The 19407-nt window shown below is 41.9% G+C and overlaps 1 protein-coding gene across 2 annotated transcripts; it reads left to right on the forward strand.

Annotated features, from left to right (window-relative positions):
• Positions 1-8069: 8069 nt before the first annotated feature.
• On the forward strand, positions 8070-19041 carry LOC310846377 (alpha-1-antiproteinase-like). 2 transcript variants are annotated; one of them, XR_014565265.1, is made up of 5 exons: positions 8070-8204; positions 12654-13265; positions 15256-15523; positions 17102-17583; positions 17849-19041. XR_014565265.1 is itself a non-coding variant. In XM_083742759.1 (5 exons), the coding sequence occupies exons 2-5, from the start codon at positions 12671-12673 to the stop codon at positions 18986-18988; spliced, it is 1203 nt and encodes a 400-aa protein (XP_083598885.1). In that variant the 5' UTR covers positions 8070-8204; positions 12654-12670; the 3' UTR covers positions 18989-19041. The 2 variants fall into 2 exon arrangements, 1 of the variants encoding a protein (XP_083598885.1); XM_083742759.1 differs by having other exon boundaries at positions 17102-17249; positions 18797-19041.
• The last annotated feature ends 366 nt before the right edge of the window (positions 19042-19407 follow it).

Consider the following 19407-nt stretch of genomic DNA (forward strand, 5'->3'; position numbering starts at 1 on the left):
CTATACCATTTTAATAAAAAAATTCTACTTAATTCTTTATACTTTTCTATTTTAATATTGTTTATATTCTTCATCAGTTCTTGGGCCTGTTTGGATGAATCATACCTTCCTGCTCCCATTTAATCTGGATTATCCTTATCATTCTTTCTTTGTCGCTTATCATCAGTTTATATAACATCCCTGCTATCCCTTTCTCCATTATTTGTCTTTTGTTCAGCACCATATCTATTTTCATTTCTGTCCTCATCGTTTCCTCTGCTCTTTCCGTTTTCATTAAATCATAAAGTCCTTGCACTTTCAGCCAATATTGTTTTCCTATTTTTTCTAAAAAAAACTTTTTTTGTAATTAAATTCTTCATCGAATATATCTTTTAATGTATAAAATCCCTGATCTTCTAATTTCTTCCACCAACCCGGTTCCCTTTGACCCTCCTGCATATATTTTAACGCCATTCACGTTGAGTATGTTGGTATCCATTTTGTATTCCAATTCTTCCAGATTCCTAACGCAGTTTTCCTTGGTGCTATTGTCTTCTTAAAAGCCGTATTAATATCTCTATTAAATACCCCTTCCTTCATGTATTTCATTCTCCAACCTTATCCACTTAATCCCATCCTTATATCCAATATCTATTAGATTTTTCAATTGGAATGTTCCATAGTAAAATTCTAGGTTCGGTATTCACCATTCCATCTCTTCTTGAGATGAATAATTTACTATGTCTGGGGTTCTAACTCTTTTACTTCCAAAAATCCAATTTTTAAATACCTTATTCCATGTTTTGAACCATATTTTCCTAATGGGTAGTGTAATTACTTGAAATAAATATAATAATTTTGGTACCAGAAACATTTTAACTGCTCTAATCCTACCTAGAATAGATAAATTCTTATTTTTCCATGATTTTATGTCCTTCTTGATCTTCCTCCACGCTTCTTTGTAATTTACATCTGGAATCCTAGCAATATTTTTAATAATATTTACCCTCAAGTATTTAATTTTTTTCCTATTGATATCCATCTTTGTCTTTTTTGCAATTTCCTTCTTCTTCTCTTTATTTACATCCCAAAATAAAATTTCAGACTTCTCCAAATTTACTCCCAGTCCTGATTCCTCTTTAAAGTCCTTCAGGATTATCATAAGTTCTCTTACACCCTCTAAGCGGTTTGTAAATAATAATAGGATATCATCTGCATACATGTTTAACTTGATTTCTTCCTTTCCTTTCTTATATCCTTTTATCCTTACTGAGTTTCGTATTCTATCTGCCAAGTACTCCATACCCAATACAAATAGTAGTGGTGAAAGTGAACATCCTTGCTTAACTCTTCTTTGTATATCGAATTGATCTGAAACCCCCTCATTCACTCTGACCACAGCCTTCCTTCTCTATACAATTCCTGGATTGCTTCTACAAAGTTCTCTCCTAATCCTACCTCCCACATAATATTCCATAAGAACTTATGTCTAATCGTGTCGAAGGCCTCATACACATCCAATTTTAAGAGCACCAATTTTCCTTTTACCCTGCTTGTTAATATGTTTAACACATTTCTTATAGGCTGGCTTATGTATCTTCCCTTAACAAATCCTTCCACACCGCAACTATATCCAGCTCATCCAATTCCTGTTTTAACTTTCTTAACTGCTCCTGTCTGCTCCTTAGAAATTTAACCTGTTGCTGTTGTTACAAAATTTCAATCTCTTTAATTTTTTCCTGTCTCCCCGAGTACCAATCCTTCTTAATCGCAATCTCTTTCTGTATACAATGTCCTCTTATAACAGCTTTGAAAGCGTCCCATACTACTGGTATCTCGGCCAAACCATTATTCTCTTTAAAATACCAACCAATTTGTTTTCTGATATATTTCCTGTCAATCTCTTTTGCCATTATTAGGTCATTGTGCCGCCATCTCCTGCTTTTTCCAACCTCTTCCAGTTCCATCCTCTTTCATTCCCTTCCTTAAATAGCACGTAGTCAATATAAGAGAAAGTCCTATGTCTGTTGGAGAAGAAGGTAGGTTTGATGTTGGGGTTTCCCCTCTCAAAAACATCCTTTAATCCCCATTTAGATAATCTGGCCTGGAAGTTTCAGTGCCTTGTGGCATGCATTATCTTGCTTTATGTTCAAACCAGGGTGGGTAACCTTGAAGACTCTGCATTATCCTGGGATTCTTTGCCAGTAGCAGGCAGGGGTCAGCTGCAGAAATGTGAGGAGCCAGGACAACACCCATTTGAATACCCTTAACCAGTGCTATTTTTCTAGAAAAAGAAGTGCCGGAACTCAACATGAACGCCTCCCTTGTTCTCTTATAATGGCAATGGTGCCTACCTGAGAGGTGCCGAAGTTCCTGTGAATTTCAGCGGGGGGGGGGGGCCTGCCCTTAACACACACACACACAATCTCTCACTCTCACTCTCTCACACACACAGCTATTTCCCATGGAAACAGGCATATGTTATTCAATTCTTGGTAACACCACTCAAGTTTTAAAATTCAATTTTCTCCATAAACTTTTTTATTTATATACATTTTGTAAACAAACAAACAAACCATATCTCTCCAAGGCCTTTTATCTGTCCTGGCTGCAAATCAGTAACCCCAGCAGAAGAGTGCAAATAACATTAATGCACAGCTAAATTACAAGCCCTGCTTTAGAACTCTTTGAAGCCTCCAACTTCAAAATGCAATTGCATCTCCAGAAATGACATTCAAGCAATGACAAAATGCATGGACCCTTCTGACAGATTTCCAAGAAGTGAAAGTCTCTCTCTGCAGATATTTTTGCAGAGGAAGGAGCTGCAACTGGACCCTCGGTACAACACCAGTCCTTTTCTCTCTCAGCTTTTATTTGCTGAACAGCTGATGGGTGGGAGGGGATGCAGTGGCCAGATTAAACCAGTCTGTGGGTTACTTCTAGCCCATGGGCTTTGAATTCTACACCCTTGTTCTAAACGCTTGTAAAGCAGTACCTTATGCATGCTTCCCATATGGAGATTTAAGCAGAAATATAGATCACATCCAACTGTAGGCACTGAGACAAGAGACAAGGTAGCAGGGCAGACCAAAGATTGCAACAGGGACTGCAGCAGCAAACAAGATGGAGAAGTACTGGGGCTGGCCAGGAAACTGCAGACACCTGCCTTTTTGTATCCAGCTCCTTTGTACCTGCTACCCGTTGTGTAAGCTAAAATTATGACCCCAGTGGATGTTGGATGTTCAGTCAGCATTATAGCCTCCTATCAATTCTGGTATTCTGTAACCAAGTTGCTGAATAAATATTTTGCAACTTAGTTAACGTAGGTGGATGGGTAAATCAACTATGTTTCATCGTTGTTTGCTCTGGTTTTCCTGGTTGCTGAATAACCCACTCCTTTCAGTTAGGGATATTAGAGCTGAGGGTACCTTTTTCGTTCCCAACCTTCGAGTCAGCTTTCTGATTTACTTAAGGCAGGGGTGTCCCTACTTTTTTCAAAGAGGGCCAGATTTGATGAAGTGAACATGTGTGAGGGCCAGCTAAAGCTTTTTTTAGGATTAAAGTTGTTGAGCTTCTTTTGGGATTCCCCCCCAAAGTTGTTGAGCTTTTTTGATTTCACCCCAGGAAATAAACTGCCACAGGGGCCGGATTAAACCGAATGGCGGGCCTAATCTGGCCACACTTTGATCATGCCTGATTTAAGGACTTCTAAAAATCCAGATGGCTCCAGTTCATACACAGCAAAATTAGATCTATTGGTATTGACTTGGAATAATTTTAGTGAGCAATATATTTATCACAATATCCAAATTAGATTGCTTTTGAAAAACAAAACATGAGTCAGCTATAGATAAAATCTGCTCCCCAGGTTCTATGGTTTAAATACAACCGATAACAGGATCACTTCTATCTTAAAGTTAATAATTCCAGACAAATGCAGGGCATTTATGTTAACCCAACTGAACATTTTCCCATCAGCTTTTGTTAAGGGCAGATACTTAAACATCCCTAGAAACATTGCTTATGTTATTTAAATGTGCTGGACACTGTAGAACAAATTATTTTCTACTGTCCACTATATACTGGTAACCAGCTACATAAATGTGTGTTATTACCCTTTTTGGATAGTTTAACTGCGTGCGCCCTGCAGCCGGGGGCAGAGCGAGCCGTAATGTCGGACATTTGGTGACCGCCCACCCACGACTGCAAAATGTCACTCCCCTCAGCTCACTGTAGTTTGCTTTCTGCAAGACCAAACTGACATTGATTATATAAGTAACACATTCCTGAAGTGCTTTTACTGTCAGTAGTGTCATCTCCAAAACTCGCGTCAGCATAAATTTCAAGACCTCCAGATTTTTGGTTAGTAAACCTTAATCTGTAGTGCATAGTACCTTTTAGATATCTGGCTATATGTTTTAGTGCTTTCCAGTCTTGAATGGAGCTTGAATGGGGCTTTCCAATCTCCTTCATGGATCACTGCCTCCCCTTCATGGATCACTGCCTTGCCATGTCAAAGGGGCTTGAATAACTCAGAGAAGCTATGAGCTATGCCGTGCAGGGCCACCCAAGATGGACAGGTCATAGTGGAGAGTTTTGACCAAATGTGATCCACCTGGAGCAGGAACCGGCAGGCCACTCCAGTATCCCTGCCAAGAAAACTCCATGGACAAAGACAACAGGCATATAAAAGTTATGACGCTGGAAGATGAGCCCCTCAGGTCGGAAGGCGTCCAACATGCTACTGGGGAAGAGCGGAGGACAAGTACAAGTAGATTCAGAGCTGATGAAGCAGCTGGGCCAAAGCCGAAAGGACACTCAGTTGCGGATATGCCTGGAAGTGAAAGGAAAGTCCAATGCTGTAAAGAAAAATATTTCATAGGAACCTGGAATGTAAGAACCATGAACCTTGGTAAGTTGGATGTGGTCAAAAATGAGATGGCAACAATAAATATTGACATCCTGCACATCAGTGAACTAAAATGGACAGGAATGGGCAAATTCAGTTCGGATGACCATCATATCTACTACTGTGGGCAAGAATCCCGTAAAAGAAATGGAGTGGCACTCATAGTCAACAAAAGAGTGGCGAAAGCTGTACTGGGATGCAATTTCAAAAATGATAGAATGATCTCAATACGAATCCAAGGCAGACCTTTTAACATCACAGTAATCCAAGTTTATGCACCAACCACTGGTGCTGAAGAAACTGAAATTGACCAATTCTATGAAGACTTACAACAGCTTATAGAAATGACACCAAAGAAGGATGTTCTTCTCATTATAGGGGATTGGAATGCTAAAGTAGGGAATCAAGAGATAAAAGGAACAACTGGCGAGTTTGGCCTTGGAGTTCAAAATGAAGCAGGGCAAAAGCTAATAGAGTTCTGCCAAGAGAACAAACTGGTCTCAAACTGGACATCATCGAAATCAGATTGATTATATTCTCTGCAGCCAAAGATGGAGAAGCTCTATATAGTCAGCAAAAACAAGACCTGGAGCTGACTGTGGCTCAGATCATCAGCTTCTTATAGCAAAATTCAAGCTTAACCTGAAGAAAGTAGGAAAAACCACTGGGCCGGTAAGATACAATCTAAGTCAAATCCCTTATGAATACACAGTGGAAGTGAGGAACAGGTTTAAGGATTTAGATTTGCTGGACAGAGTGCCTGAAGAACTATGGATAGAGGCTCGTAACATTATACAAGAGGCAGCAACTAAAACCATCCCACTGAAAAGGAAATGCAAGAAAGCAAAGTGGCTGTCCAAAGAGGCCTTACAAATAGCAGGGGAGAGAAGGCAAGCAAAATGCGAGGGAGATAGTGAAAGATACAGGAAATTGAATGCAGATTTCCAAAGAATAGCAAGGAGAGACAAGAAGGCCTTCTTAAACGAGCAATGCAAAGAAATAGAGGAAAACAATAGAATGGGGAAAACCAGAGATCTGTTCAAGAAAATTGGAGATATGAAAGGAACATTTCGTACAAAGATTTCCATAATAAAAGACAAAAGTGGAAAGGACCTAACAGAAGCAGAAGACATCAAGAAGAGGTGGCAAGAATACACAGAGGAACTATACCAGAAAGAAATGGATGCCTTGTATACCCCAGGTAGTGTGGTTGCTGACCTTGAGCCAGACATCCTGGAGAGTGAAGTCAAATGGGCCTTAGAAAGCACTGCTAATAACAAGGCCAGTGGAAGTGATGATATTCCAGCTGAACTATTTAAAATTTTAAAAGATGATGCTGTTAAGGTGCTTCACTCAATATGCCAGCAAATTTGGAAAATTTGGCAGTGGCCAGAGGATTGGAGAAGATCAGTCTACATCCCAATCCCAAAGAAGGGAAGTGCCAAAGAATGCTCCAACTACCACACAATTGCACTCATTTCACACACTAGCAAGGTTATGCTTAAAATTCTACAAGGAAGGCTCAAGCAGTATGTGGACCGAGAACTCCCAGAAGTGCAAGCTGGAGATTTAGAAGAGGCAGAGGAACCAGAGACCAAATTGCAAACATGCGCTGGATTATGGAGAAAGCTAGAGAGTTCCAGAAAGACATCTACTTCTGCTTCATTGACTATGCAAAAGCCTTTGACTGTGTCGACCACAGCAAACTATGGCAAGTTCTTAAAGAAATGGGAGTGCCAGATCACCTCATCTGTCTCCTGAGAAATCTCTATGTGGGACAAGAAGCTACAGTTAGAACGAGATATGGAACAACTGATTGGTTCAAAATTGGGAAAGGAGTACGGCAAGGCTGTATATTGTCTCCCTGCTTATTTAACTTATATGCAGAATTCATCATGCGAACGGCTGGGCTGGATGAATCCCAAGCCGGAATTAAGATCGCCGGAAGAAATATCAACAATCTCAGATATGCAGATGACACAACCTTGATGGCAGAAAGTGAGGAGGAATTAAAGAACCTTTTAATGAGGGTGAAAGAGGAGAGTGCAAAATATGGTCTGAAGCTCAACATCAAAAAAACAAAGATCATGGCCACTGGTCCCATCACCTCCTGGCAAATAGAAGGGGAAGGAATGGAGGCAGTGAGAGATTTTACTTTCTTGGGCTCCATGATCACTGCAGATGGTGACAGCAGTCACGAAATTAAAAGACGCCTGCTCCTTGGGAGAAAGGCAATGGCAAACCTAGACAGAAGAGAAGAGAAGACTCCCTGGAAAAGACCCTGATGCTGGGAAAGATTGAGGGCACAAGGAGAAGGGGACGACAGAGGACGAGATGGTTGGACAGTGTTCTCGAAGCTACAAACATGAGTCTGACCAAACTGCAGGAGGCAGTGGAGGACAGAGGTGCCTGGTGTGCTCTGGTCCATGGGGTCACGAAGAGTTGGACACGAGTAAACGACTAAACAACAACAACAATCTTGAATAGCAGGTTGAGTAGCATGTCTGCTGAGCAGATTTATGCTGACAGCTATAACCACTCTACTGTGCCTTGCAATAAAACTGAGCCTTCCTAACACACTTCTGAACAATGTATTATCAGAGAACGTATCACCAGTATCATCATGTTTGAAACCTGTGACTATGGGTGTGTCTACAGCATTGGCATCACTCAAGTTTAATTCATCAATCACATCTCTGATTTTGTGTGTCTGATGTACCAAAATATCACCTTGCTCATTTCTTTCTATTTCTAGAGAGAGATAATTGGTTACATCTCCAAGATTTTTCATATCAAAATGTTTCTGCAGTTTGGCATGTGTGTTTTTGTACTCTGCTTCATTTTTCCACAAAAACAGAATATCATCAACAAAGCAAATGCAGTAAAGTTTGTGTTGGTTATTTTCTTTCACAAACACACAAGAGTCAGCTTTCCCTTGTTTAAAATCTAATGAGAACAGTACCTCTGTTAGTTTAGTGTGCCAGTATCGAGCGCTCTGTTTCAAACAATACAGGGATTTCTTGAGTTTACAAACCATTCCCTCTTTAACCTGTACACCATCAGGTGGTAACATGTAAACTGCACCCCCCCTTTCTCCACCCCTGTCACCCGGCCAAGGTCAGCAAATTGATTTATCCTTGCCTGAAGAGCAAAGACTCTTCTTTGGCAATGTTTGGACAATGTTTAAAACAAATACCTTTCAACAGTCCCAGTTAGGTATTAATGAAGCACTGTGCTCACATTGCAGTTTGCATAAATAGCAGATCATAAATAATCAGATGCTTTCTAACAGAAAGGAAGGTTCTGCACAACTGCTGTAAGTATCTGTCTTCTTTGGGTGTCCTCAAAACTGTCACTGTTTTGCGGGGGAAGTTCAAGCGCATACCAGAACCTTTTCAGGCGTGTGCAGTTAAAGTGGATAAAAGTGTTTTGTTGCCCTACCGCAACAAATCCATTGCTTTGGAAAGCAATGGGTAAAAATGCACTTAAAAGTGTGGGGGTGAACAAATGATAAATTGGAAGATGTGTAAAAACGGTATAAGCAAATCAGGATGAGTGAAGGATAAAAGCTTATTGACATGCAGACCAGACATAGGGCAGTATCCAGCCAGTGTCCCATCAGTGCCTGGATCAACGTTTGCACAGTGGAACTGTTGCTCAAGTTTAAATCTTTGCACTGACTGAACACGTTGTTTAGATACTGTCCATAGTCAATCTACCATGCAAGCAAATCAGGATGAATACAGAATAAGCAAACTCATCTGGATAAACGGGGGATAGAGCAGTTAAATACTGCTTCGCAATGTATTTGAAAATACTGTGCCATATTTTCAAGTGAGTATTTTTAAATCTGCCTATTCTCCTGAAAAAAACTGTCTTTAAGTGACTTCTTGTTGTCCATTATCAGGGCCAATAAGAGTGATACTTAGGATTTTTATTTCTTGCACTACTCAGAATCATACATAAACTTACTTTAATGTCCTCGTCACTCAGGATGTTAGGTAATTGTGAAAGTTTCCCCAGATTTCCCTTCAAATTTTTGTGCTGATTGTTTATGTTTGTGCACATAAACCGGAAAAATGAAAGCATATTTTTTGTTTCCAAGTTTAAAAATGATTTCTTTGTACTCATGCATGAAAAGGGGAGTGAACATCATCTGGTGCAGAAAAGCATACACATTTCAAAGATTGGAATGTATTATAGAGGTTTTTTATGATTTAGAAGAAAGTAAACATGAGTATATTGAAAAGAGAATGTGATTGCATGGAAAGAGTATGGGGGAAGGGCCAGAGCTCAGGGCAGAACAAACCATAGCATCTTCAGGCAGCGCTAGGAATGCCCACTGCCTGAAACTCTGGAGAGCAGCTATCAATCAGTGCAGACAATACTGAACTAGACTGAACAATGGCCTGTCTCTGTTTTAGGTAACTTCCTATGCTACTGTAAAGCATGGGAGTCAAATAATGCCGTTGGGAATGTACCAGCCCTCTCTGGCCAATGCCAGCTCTAAAACACTAAATGCAATTTAATGTTTATCACTGATAAGAAGTGACAGCCAGCAGTTTGGCACAGTGCTTACTCAGAAGAAGATCCAATGTAGAAATGACCTCCACCTTGCTGTTTTTAATTCACCTCACAAACTTGTGTTCAGCTTATAGCTACCCAGTATAGTTTGAACTTCTTTTTCTAGCATTTGAAACCTAGACTCTAGATAGATGATGATGATAGGTAGATAGATGATAGATGATAGATAGATGATTGATAGATAGATGATAGATAGATAGATGCATCTTCAGTTAAAAGATATAGAACCCACCCTATTTTTCTGATTGTAAGTTCATTTTAATATTGTCTTACTATATAATAAATTTGTAAGACTGTGATCATGCTGCAGTTTAGGTAGCTGCTAATTGGCGGCTTTGACAATTCCAATGTGATGGCAGAATGGCAGACAGGCAAGTGAGCAAGAAGCGGGCAGCCCAGGCGAGCTGTTTAAAGGTGCGTGGAAGGCATGTCAGATAGCGATTTGGCAAACCACTCACCCTCTGTTAAACACCACGGCGTTTAAAGGAGGGTGGGAGCTCTCTGAAGTGTCTGCCAGGCTCCTTTTAATAGAGGTGAGGCTAGGGCTAGTTGCTTGAGGTGAACTGTGAGGGGAGGGTGGTTGGGGGAACTATAAGGGATAGGTGATGGGTGAAGTGTAAAGGAAGGGAATTGGTCAGGTGTAAAGGAAAGACTAGGTATGGGGTGAGGCAGATTGTTAAAGAGACTAAGCGTTCCCTTATATTTTGTAACCCAACCTGTGAATTTATGGTGAAGGGACAGTGGAAAAAAGCTCCAATAAATGGGAATAATTATCTTTTAGGTCAAATTGCCATCCCATTTTTAAATTGCTGCTTTTTTTTCAAAATAGATGCAAATCATTACACATTCATTTTTAAGGCTACCTTGCACCTGCAATCTACATTGCTTCAGTTCTAAAATAAAAGGTGAACATGTGCAAACTTTCACATTAAAATAATAAATGTATGAATTTTATGTTTAAATTGTGAATATTTAAACATAATTATTTAAAAATCCAAAATGCTTTTTAAAAAAGTTATATTGAATAAACTTTAAAAACAATAAATACATATAGTATTTTAAACTCTTAAAGTCATCAGGTCTGCAGTCCTGGTGACTGACTGACTGATTTTCACAGCTAATTGGCTCTCAAGAGCTTGCTTTTGGCTAACCTGCAATAATTGCATGCATGTCACTTTAAATTACCCAAATCCTACGTGCAAAATGGCACAGTGGCACCAGGCATGTATCCCCAGACAATGCTATATTTGCACCCCTGAGACTTCTCAAAGTCCAGGATGACTGTCATAATCATTTCCTGCAACAAATATTTGTTATTGTACTTGGGGATCAAAGTTTGAGTTTGATTGGGCTGTTTTTGGTTTATTTATTTTATTTGGGCATGGGGGTTTTGGTTTTGTTTGAATTTCTAGATATTCTGATTAGTTTTTTTTAGATTAAGCTTCTTGCAAGGGAAATGTATTTCAATCCCTTCAAGTAACCAAAAATGAATTGCTTTGTGCGTACTCCAACAGGGGTAGTTTGCTAGTAGCGAAACTCTCTAAAGCAGCCCTCCACAACCTACTGCCCTCTAGATTTTTTTTGTACTACATCTCCCATCATTCCTGATCATTGGCCATGATGACTGGGGCTGCTGGAGTTGAAGTCCAAAAGACTTGGAGGACACCAGGCTGGTCGAAAAATCCATTGCTCCGAGTAGTGACATAGATACAAAAGTCATTGAGTGCACTTGTATCACTAGAGTTTTCATTTACTTTATTTATACACTCCATTTATGTGTCGGCTTTTTAACAAAGTACTCAAATGGTTTACAACCTAAGAGGATCAGTCACATTAATAGAGGATAAGTTTATTAAAAACCACAAGCCATGGTGGCTATGTTCTGCCTCCACTGTCAGAGATAACCTGTTTGTGAATAGCAGTTGCTGGAAATCACAAGTAGGGAGAGTGTTGTTGCAGTCAAGTCCTACTTCCCATAAGCACCTGGTTTCCCACCGTGAGAACAGGATGCTGGGCAAGATGGGGCTTTGGTTTGATTCAGCAGAGTTCTTCTTATGTTCTCACTGGCCAGTCGTGGACATTGTCACATCGTCCACATTTATGCCATGCCGTAGGCAGCTAAACCTGCAAAGCGGAGGTTGGCTCCATACCATGTGCACACTAACATACCCTCCAACATTTCTCTGAAGAAATAGGGATGTCATATTCCACCATCAAGGGATGCGGGTGGTGCTGTGGGTTAAACCACAGAGCCTAGGACTTGCCGATCAGAAGGTCGGCGGTTCGAATCCCTGCGACGGGTAGAGGTCTCATTGCTCAGTCCCTGCTCCTGCCAACCTAGCAGTTCGAAAGCACGTCAAAGTGCAAGTAGATAAATAGGTATCGCTCCAGCGGGAAGGTAAATGGTGTTTCTGTGCACTGCTCTGGTTCACCAGAAGCGGCTTAGTCCTGCTGGCCACATGACCCGGAAGCTGTACGCCGGCTCCCTTGGCCAATAAAGTGAGATGAGCGCCGCAACCCCAAAGTCATCCGCGACTGGACCTAATGGTCAGGGGTCCCTTAACTGTTACCTTTATTCCATCATCATCATCATCATTTATACCCCACCCATCTGACTGGGTTGCCCCTGTCACTCCAACATATCTAAAAACATAATAAAACATTAAACATTTAAAAAACCACTTCCCTATGCAGGGCTGCCTTCAGAAGTCTTCTAAAGGTTGTATAGTTACTTATCTCTTTGGCTTGGGGGTCACATAACTCCATGCCCACCAACATTTCTCCATGAAAGTAGGGATGTCCTAAGGAAAAGTGGGACATTCCAGGATCAAATCAGAAACCGGGAGGTGTTCTGTAAATCTGGGACTGTCCTTGGAAAATAGGGACACTTGGAGGGTCTGCACTAAAGCATAACCAACATGTGCAAATCTATATTGCAGATAGATGTGTGCATATTATGGCGTTGAGGTATGCATTGTGTTTGGAGTGGAGCCAGTAAAGTACATTCTTGACTGAAGTCTAACAATGCATTGTGAAATGCTTCTTCCATCTTCCACTCATGTTGACCTTCAGGAGACGAGCTGACTCTGAATCGGAGCAAGAACTGTTTTGAGTTGTTGTTGCTGCTGTTGCTACTAACACATTTTGTGGCAAGTAAAAATCTCTCTCTCTCAATTCGCAGAAGAACTGACCGGAAGAATGCACTCTGCCATCTGTCTCTGTTTGATATTGGCCAGCCTCTCCAATGGGCATCATCAGGGTCCTAATGAACAGAACAGCACACAGCTAACTGCTATATATCCAAATATTGGCCGTTTTGCAATTAAATTTATTAGTCTGGCTTCTGCAGCCTCACCTGATGCAAATATTTTCTTCTCGCCCGTCAGTATTGCATCCGCCTTTTCCATTCTTTCACTGGGGGCAAAATCTGCCACACGCACTCAGATCCTAGAAGGCCTTTGCTTTAACCTGACAGAAATTCCAGAGAAGGAGATTCACCGGGCACTCCATAATGACTTTTCCGTGCTCACTCGCTCAGATTCTGGGTACCAACTCGAGCTAGGAGATGCTCTTTTTTTAAGGGAGGGCCTGGAGGCATTACCAACCTTTCTGGATGACGTCAAGGCTTTTTACGCCACAGAGGTGTTGCCCACGAAATTCCAGGAGCCAAAAGAAGCCGAGAAACAAATCAACGATTATATAGACAAGAAAACCCACGGGAAAATTTCGGAGGTCGTCAAAGGTCTTGATCCAGATACCTCACTGGCTATAGTGAACTACATATTCTTTAAAGGTACACTTTGGGGTGGGGGATAAATTCAACTCCGTTCAGATTTTAAAATAAACCTTCTAATTTGAATTTTCCGAAACCATGTGAAAGCTGAAACGCAGCAGTTCTCTGAAATTTGCACTTTGCTCAGAAGGGGCTCATGGGCTCAGAGTAAATCCCATCTCTAGGCAATCCAGTCAGATGGGCGAGGTAGAAATAATAAAATAACTATTATTTATTATTATTATCAGGGAGAATCCTTTGCCTGTGACTTGAGGCATGTATCTGTGGACAAAGGCATGGAGTGAGCCAATGATCCCCTTCCTTTAATCCCCCCAAATATTTCGTCCACAAGCATCCCCTCATTTGCTGGGGGAAAATCTTTGAGGGGCTTCTGTTTGTGTTCCCTTGAATGTGTGTAGTTCCCTCCATATGACCAGGAACACTGATAACGACACACAACGTGTCCTACTCTTGTTCAAGTGAGTTCAGTAGAAGCTGCCTACAAAACCTCCCTGCTCAACTGAAAGGGGGGGCAATTCATGTGAGGACCTAGAGGGTAGGGTTTGCATACATATCTCCAGCCTTGAGTCTCACAGTGAAGCTGCCACCACATGTTATCTTCACCAGTAATAATAAAAAATAATTTTATTATTTATTTGCCACCCATCTGACTGGATTGCCCCAGCCACTCTGGGCGCCTGCCAACAAAATATTAAAACACGGAAAACCTCAAATTAAAAAAACTCACCTATACAGGGCTGCCTTCAGATGTCTTCTAAAAGTCAGATAGATGTTTATTTCCTTGACATTGGATGGGAGGGTGTTCCACAGGGTGGGCACCCAGCTGTAACATGAACACATTCAACCTACATTTCAGCTATTCATTCTTTCACCCCTAGAGTCTCTTACTGTAATGTCTCCACCATTATCCTAATTGCAGCACAGAAGGCATTTTTGTTGCATGATCCACAGTGGCCAGGGTGGTAATGGTTAACTCTTCCCTTCCTAGCTACAACTCCCCAACCCCTGGCTGAAAAGAGCCCCCTATGCCTTATTTGAGCTTGATGGAAATTGAAGCCAACCATATACTTTTTTCAGGCACCATTGTTGTAGAGCAGTTTGGGGAGGGGGAGGTCCACAGCAGATGGGGCAAGTTAACCTTTTCTTCCCCAGCCGTGGCCTTCTTAAAAATGCTCCCATATTTAGGGTTTGGGGTGGGGATTCCTAAAGGATCCAGCAAGAGGTTTAACTTTTTATCCAGTGTAATTGAAGCACCGGGAGGAGGTGGGGAGGTGGTGGAGAGGGATGCCCCAAGTGATCCCTGTGGGCTTGGATCCTACGTTTGACCCCTCTCAGCTAAACAATTAATTTCCTTTACTTTCTTATTGTGTACTGCTCTGGTGCAGCTTTGTTGCTGTCGTATTTGTTGGGGCATGTGCAAAGTGCCCACCCCAATGTCAGCAGGGTGTGCAAAAGACCAGAGAAACAGTAAACACTTCTAAGAAGAATCAGTTGCTTTACTGACAATAATGCAGTTCCAGATACATACAGCAGATACTTTCCTTACAGCATACAGACCACACTCTGACTGAGAGCAAACTTGCCTCCAAACACAGCAGCCTCTATATTGTAGTTTCTGCTGAGTCGTTCTCACATGGTTGCTGACTCATTCTCACGTGACGAACTAGCTGCAAGTCCAGGAAAACACACCCCAGTTAAACAGCGCACCAAAAGCAATCATATCTTGCCCCTTTTCCCCCCTCTCTGCATGCATAAACATAAATCAACTGTATTCAACCCTACATAGCAGTTCAGGAAGCTGAGCTGCAGTCAAGACTGCTGCAGCACTGCGATGGGAAAACAAACGGTGCCTGTCTATGAACCCACTGACATGTAGCAACAATCTCTGCCAGAAAAAAACACACTAATATTGCAAATAAGATCAAATGTGATTTGAATGAACTGTGTAATCTCTCCGTAATGTGGTGGTGGTCTCTTCTTTTCTCTTAAGGTGCCTGGGAAAAACCTTTTGATCCAGCTCAGACAGAAGAAAGGGACTTCTTTGTGAACGAACACACAACTGTCAAAGTCCCGATGATGCACAGGCTGGGCTGGTTCTGGTATTACTATGATGCTGAATTGCATTGCCAAGTGCTACGAATGGACTACAAGGGGAGTGCCACCACATTCTTTATTCTGCCAGATTCCGGAAAACTCAAGCAGGTTGAAGAGGCTTTCTCATTAGATACTTGGACCAAATGGGCAGTAAAGCTCCACCGGTAAGTTTTGTGTTGCTTCTTTAATGTTTCCATTAGATATATTTGTAACCAATCAGCAACTTAGGGCAAAGCTACACTGGTCGGTTATAACGTTAAAATGCATTATAAAAATGTGACACCAGAGGGTCCTGTAGAGCAGCTATCCATCGGCAATAGGAAATTGTATTAAGAGCTATATTGTGGGGGATTTTTTACAGCGTTTTTACAGATCAGTGTAGATCCAGCCTTACTGTCTTCGATTACCATACCACTTACAAGGTAAAGGACTAGATGTGGACCATATAATATAGGAAAGCCTTTCTGAATGTTAGGACTACTCTTACTTTGCCATGGCAAACTTATCTAGTCGTAAGACTACTCCTAGCCGTAGCTGTAGGATAACCAGCCTCATATAACCAGAATGCTTGTGTCTAATTAAAACATGAAGGTGTTAATGCCACAGAGTAAGCTGCCCTTAGACAAATGACTGGATGCTTCCCCCATGTCACATACAGAAGCTGACTTGACTGGCCATTCAAATCATACTTTAACATCGGTAGTAACCAGAATCGTCTGCTGCACCTGAGTACACAGCTCTGTCTATTCATAGCTCTGTGGGATGTGGGTAGCACTGTGGTCTAAACCACTGAGCCTCTTGGGCTTGCCGATCAAAAGATCGGCAGTTCGAATTCATGTGACAGGGTGAGCTCCCATTGCTCTATCCGAGCTCCTGCCAACCTAGTAGTTCTAAAGCATACCAGCACAAGTAGATAAATAGGCAGCACTGCGACGGGAAGGTAAATGGTGTTTCTGTATGCTCTGGTTTCCGTCACGGTGTTCCGTTGCACCAGAAGCAGTTTAGTCATGCTGGCCACATGACCCGGAAATCTCCCTGAAGCAAGATGAGCACCACACCCCATAGTCACCTTAACCGTCCAGGGGTCCTTTACCTTTACCTACAGTTCTGTCCATCATCATCTTGTTGTCACTCCCTAATTTCTCCCTAATTTCTGCCACCTGAGACAGCTGCCTCACTCTGCCTAATGCTATGGCTGGCCTTGTTCTGAGATAACATATATGGAGCTCCTCAAACCTGAAATGTGCTCTGTAAATGCAAAGTATAACGGATGGAATATTCTTTCATGCTGCAACCAAGGGAAATATTGCAGCTCCATTCACAGGCTGTGGAACTGGGTGCCATTTTGCTGAGTACCTTTATACTGAACGGGGTGCCATGCCACAACATTTTGCACCGGCTGAAGCCTTTGAAAAGTTCTCAAGGGCAGCCCTACATAAAGTTTGTTGCTGTAACACGGCATTCAGCAACCTGGTGCACGCAGGATGTTTTAGGCTACAGCTCCCATCAGCCCTAGCCAGCAGGGCTGTGCTAACTAGGGCTTATACGAACCGTAATCCAAAATACATGGTACGTACCAGGATGGTGATGGTTGCCATAGCTGGACAAGGCTCCAAGCACATTGAGTCTCAATGAGAATATGTTTCTATCATATCTGCTTGGGAGCCATGAGATGCCCTTTTAGATGTCAGCCATTTGAGCAAATAACTGAAGTAATTTCTTGTATCTTTCTGTTCCTGAAGTGGTACAGCATCTGTGTTCCTTCCAAAGTTTAATATTTCTGCCAGCTATGAACTAAAGGAGACCCTCAGCAAAATGGGCATTACTGATGTCTTCAGTGATCAAGCTGATCTGACAGGAATCACTGGGCAGCGTTTGAAAGTGGGAAAAGTAAGTTGAAAACAAGAATTCCCATTAGTCACATGACTTCTTCTCTTTTTTTTTTTTTTCTTTTGCAAAGTATCTTGTTTTATTTGGGCAAATTGAATTAATTGTGCTCCATCTGTTTAAATTATTCTTATTCTTATTAATTAAATTTGTATACCGCTGTTCAAATGAGAACACAAAATACATAATAAAATGAAAACAAAGCAATAAATCCCCTCTGACAAACACATTTAAAAGGGGTATATGATTTTAATCACCCAAAGGCCTAGTTTAAGAGGAATATTTTCACCTGGCACCTAAAGATATATAAGGAAGGCACCAGGCAAGCCTCGCCAGTGTGAGAGCCAGTGTGGTGTAGTGGTTAAGAGCGGTAGTCACGTAATCTGGTGAACCGGGTTCGTGTCTCCGCTCCTCCACATGCAGCTGCTGGGTGACCTTGGGCCAGTCACACTTCTTTGAAGTCTCTCAGCCTCACTCACCTCACAGAGTGTTTGTTATAGGGGAGGAAGGGAAAGGAGATTGTTAGCCGCTTTGAGACTCCTGAAGGGGAGTGAAAGGCGGGATATCAAATCCAAACTCTTCTTCTTCTTCTTCTTCGCTAGTAGGTGCTGGTAGGGATGGTAAGCAAAGACTCCCTCTTGCAAATCTTAAGGACCATATTGCCTAATAATAGGAGTTGCGACACACCGCAGAATTAAGGAGATGAGGACCAGAGAAAGTGGACATATCAAAGAGGAAGGAGCTATGCAACCTGCTCGTATGAATGGGAAATGAAATTGAGCACAACTACGATAAATAAAACAAAAGTTACATTTAGCAGGATTAAAATTTAGCCATAATGTAGGCCCAGAGCACGTGGCAGAAGTGTTGGATACTACAGTCATACCTCGGGTTGAAGTAGCTTCAGGATAAGTATTTTTGGGTTGCGCGCTGCAGCGGCCCGGAAGTAATGGAGCGTGTTACTTCCGGGTTTCGCCACTCACTCATGCGCAGATGGTCAAAATGATGTCACGCGCATGCGCAGAAGCGGCAAATCGTGACCCGCGCACATGCAGATGCATGGACACTGGTTGCGTTCGCTTCTGGATGCGAATAGGGCTCCGGAACGGATCCCGTTCACATCCAGAGGTAACACTGTACTGGGGTCTTGGCAGACTAAGTAATGAAGCCAGGCCTTGTCCACCCTGTTCTTTTTTTATTTGAAGACATGTATTTGAAATAGGACTGTGCCATATGCTGTCTGTCAGTACCAACAAAGCTCACGTTTCTGAACATTAGGGTTTGCCCAAGAGTTCTGATACCCTTTTGGGTCCTTGGCTGCTGAGGGTCTAATTTGCCCTCATATGCATTTATTGTGATTGGTTGCACCAACCCATGTGTTTTTGTGATGTCACCTCAGCAAAGTTACTCATTGACAGAAGGGGAAATCACATAGATGGCCAGAGGTAAGCGGCAGTGAAGACAAAGGCCTTTCAAAAAAAGCATTTCCTTCACAAATGAAATCCTTTTCTCCTCTCCAAACTCTGATGTCTTTCTTTGTTCTTCCTCAGGCTACCCATAAGGCTGTGCTCACCATGGATGAGAAAGGGTCAGAGGCGGCAGCAGCCACTGTTGTAGAAGCCATACCTATGTCTTTGCCTCCAACCTTAGAATTCAACAAGCCCTTTTTTGTGCTGATGTATGAAAGACAGACCAACTACACATTATTTGTTGGCAAAATAGTAAATCCCGTTCAGCCCTAAGTGTCAGTGAATTCTGAATGAAGCTTTGGAATAAAGCATTTTGGCAACCCAAAGTTAATGTGGAGTCCTTCTCTTTTTCAAACCAGAGGCAGTGCAGAATGATGTGGGAATGAAAAGGAGTCTCCAAATACTTCTTTTCTGACTATTTTCCATGCTCCCTTCAGATTTTCCTGGACATTTCAGTGATTTCAGCCCAGATACTGTTTCTGATGGCAGAATCCCAGCTTTGTCTGGGAAATTCTAGGTGTATGGCAGCCCTACAGGTGGTTATTGTTGTTGTTGTTGTTATTGTTTACATTTATAGCCCATCCTTTTTTTCAGGTTACAACTCCTATCATCCCCAATTGTTGGCCATTACGGTTGAGGCTGATGGGAGTTGGCTGGTGTGCAACCACACCTCAAGGGACTCAGATTCCCGC

The sequence above is a fragment of the Podarcis gaigeae genome (assembly GCF_964106915.1).
Source record: "Podarcis gaigeae genome assembly, chromosome: 1".
Lineage (NCBI taxonomy): Eukaryota > Metazoa > Chordata > Lepidosauria > Squamata > Lacertidae > Podarcis > Podarcis gaigeae.

What these genes read in the sequence shown, in the direction of transcription:
- LOC310846377 (XM_083742759.1), top strand. Translation starts at nt 12,671, where the DNA reads ATGCACTCTGCCATCTGTCTCTGTTTGATATTGGCCAGCCTCTCCAAT. An exon ending in TGGGCAGTAAAGCTCCACCG is followed by an intron (nt 15,524 to 17,101) that starts GTAAGTTTTGTG and finishes CTGTTCCTGAAG; the next exon opens with TGGTACAGCATCTGTGTTCC. An exon ending in AGCGTTTGAAAGTGGGAAAA is followed by an intron (nt 17,250 to 18,796) that starts GTAAGTTGAAAA and finishes GTTCTTCCTCAG; the next exon opens with GCTACCCATAAGGCTGTGCT.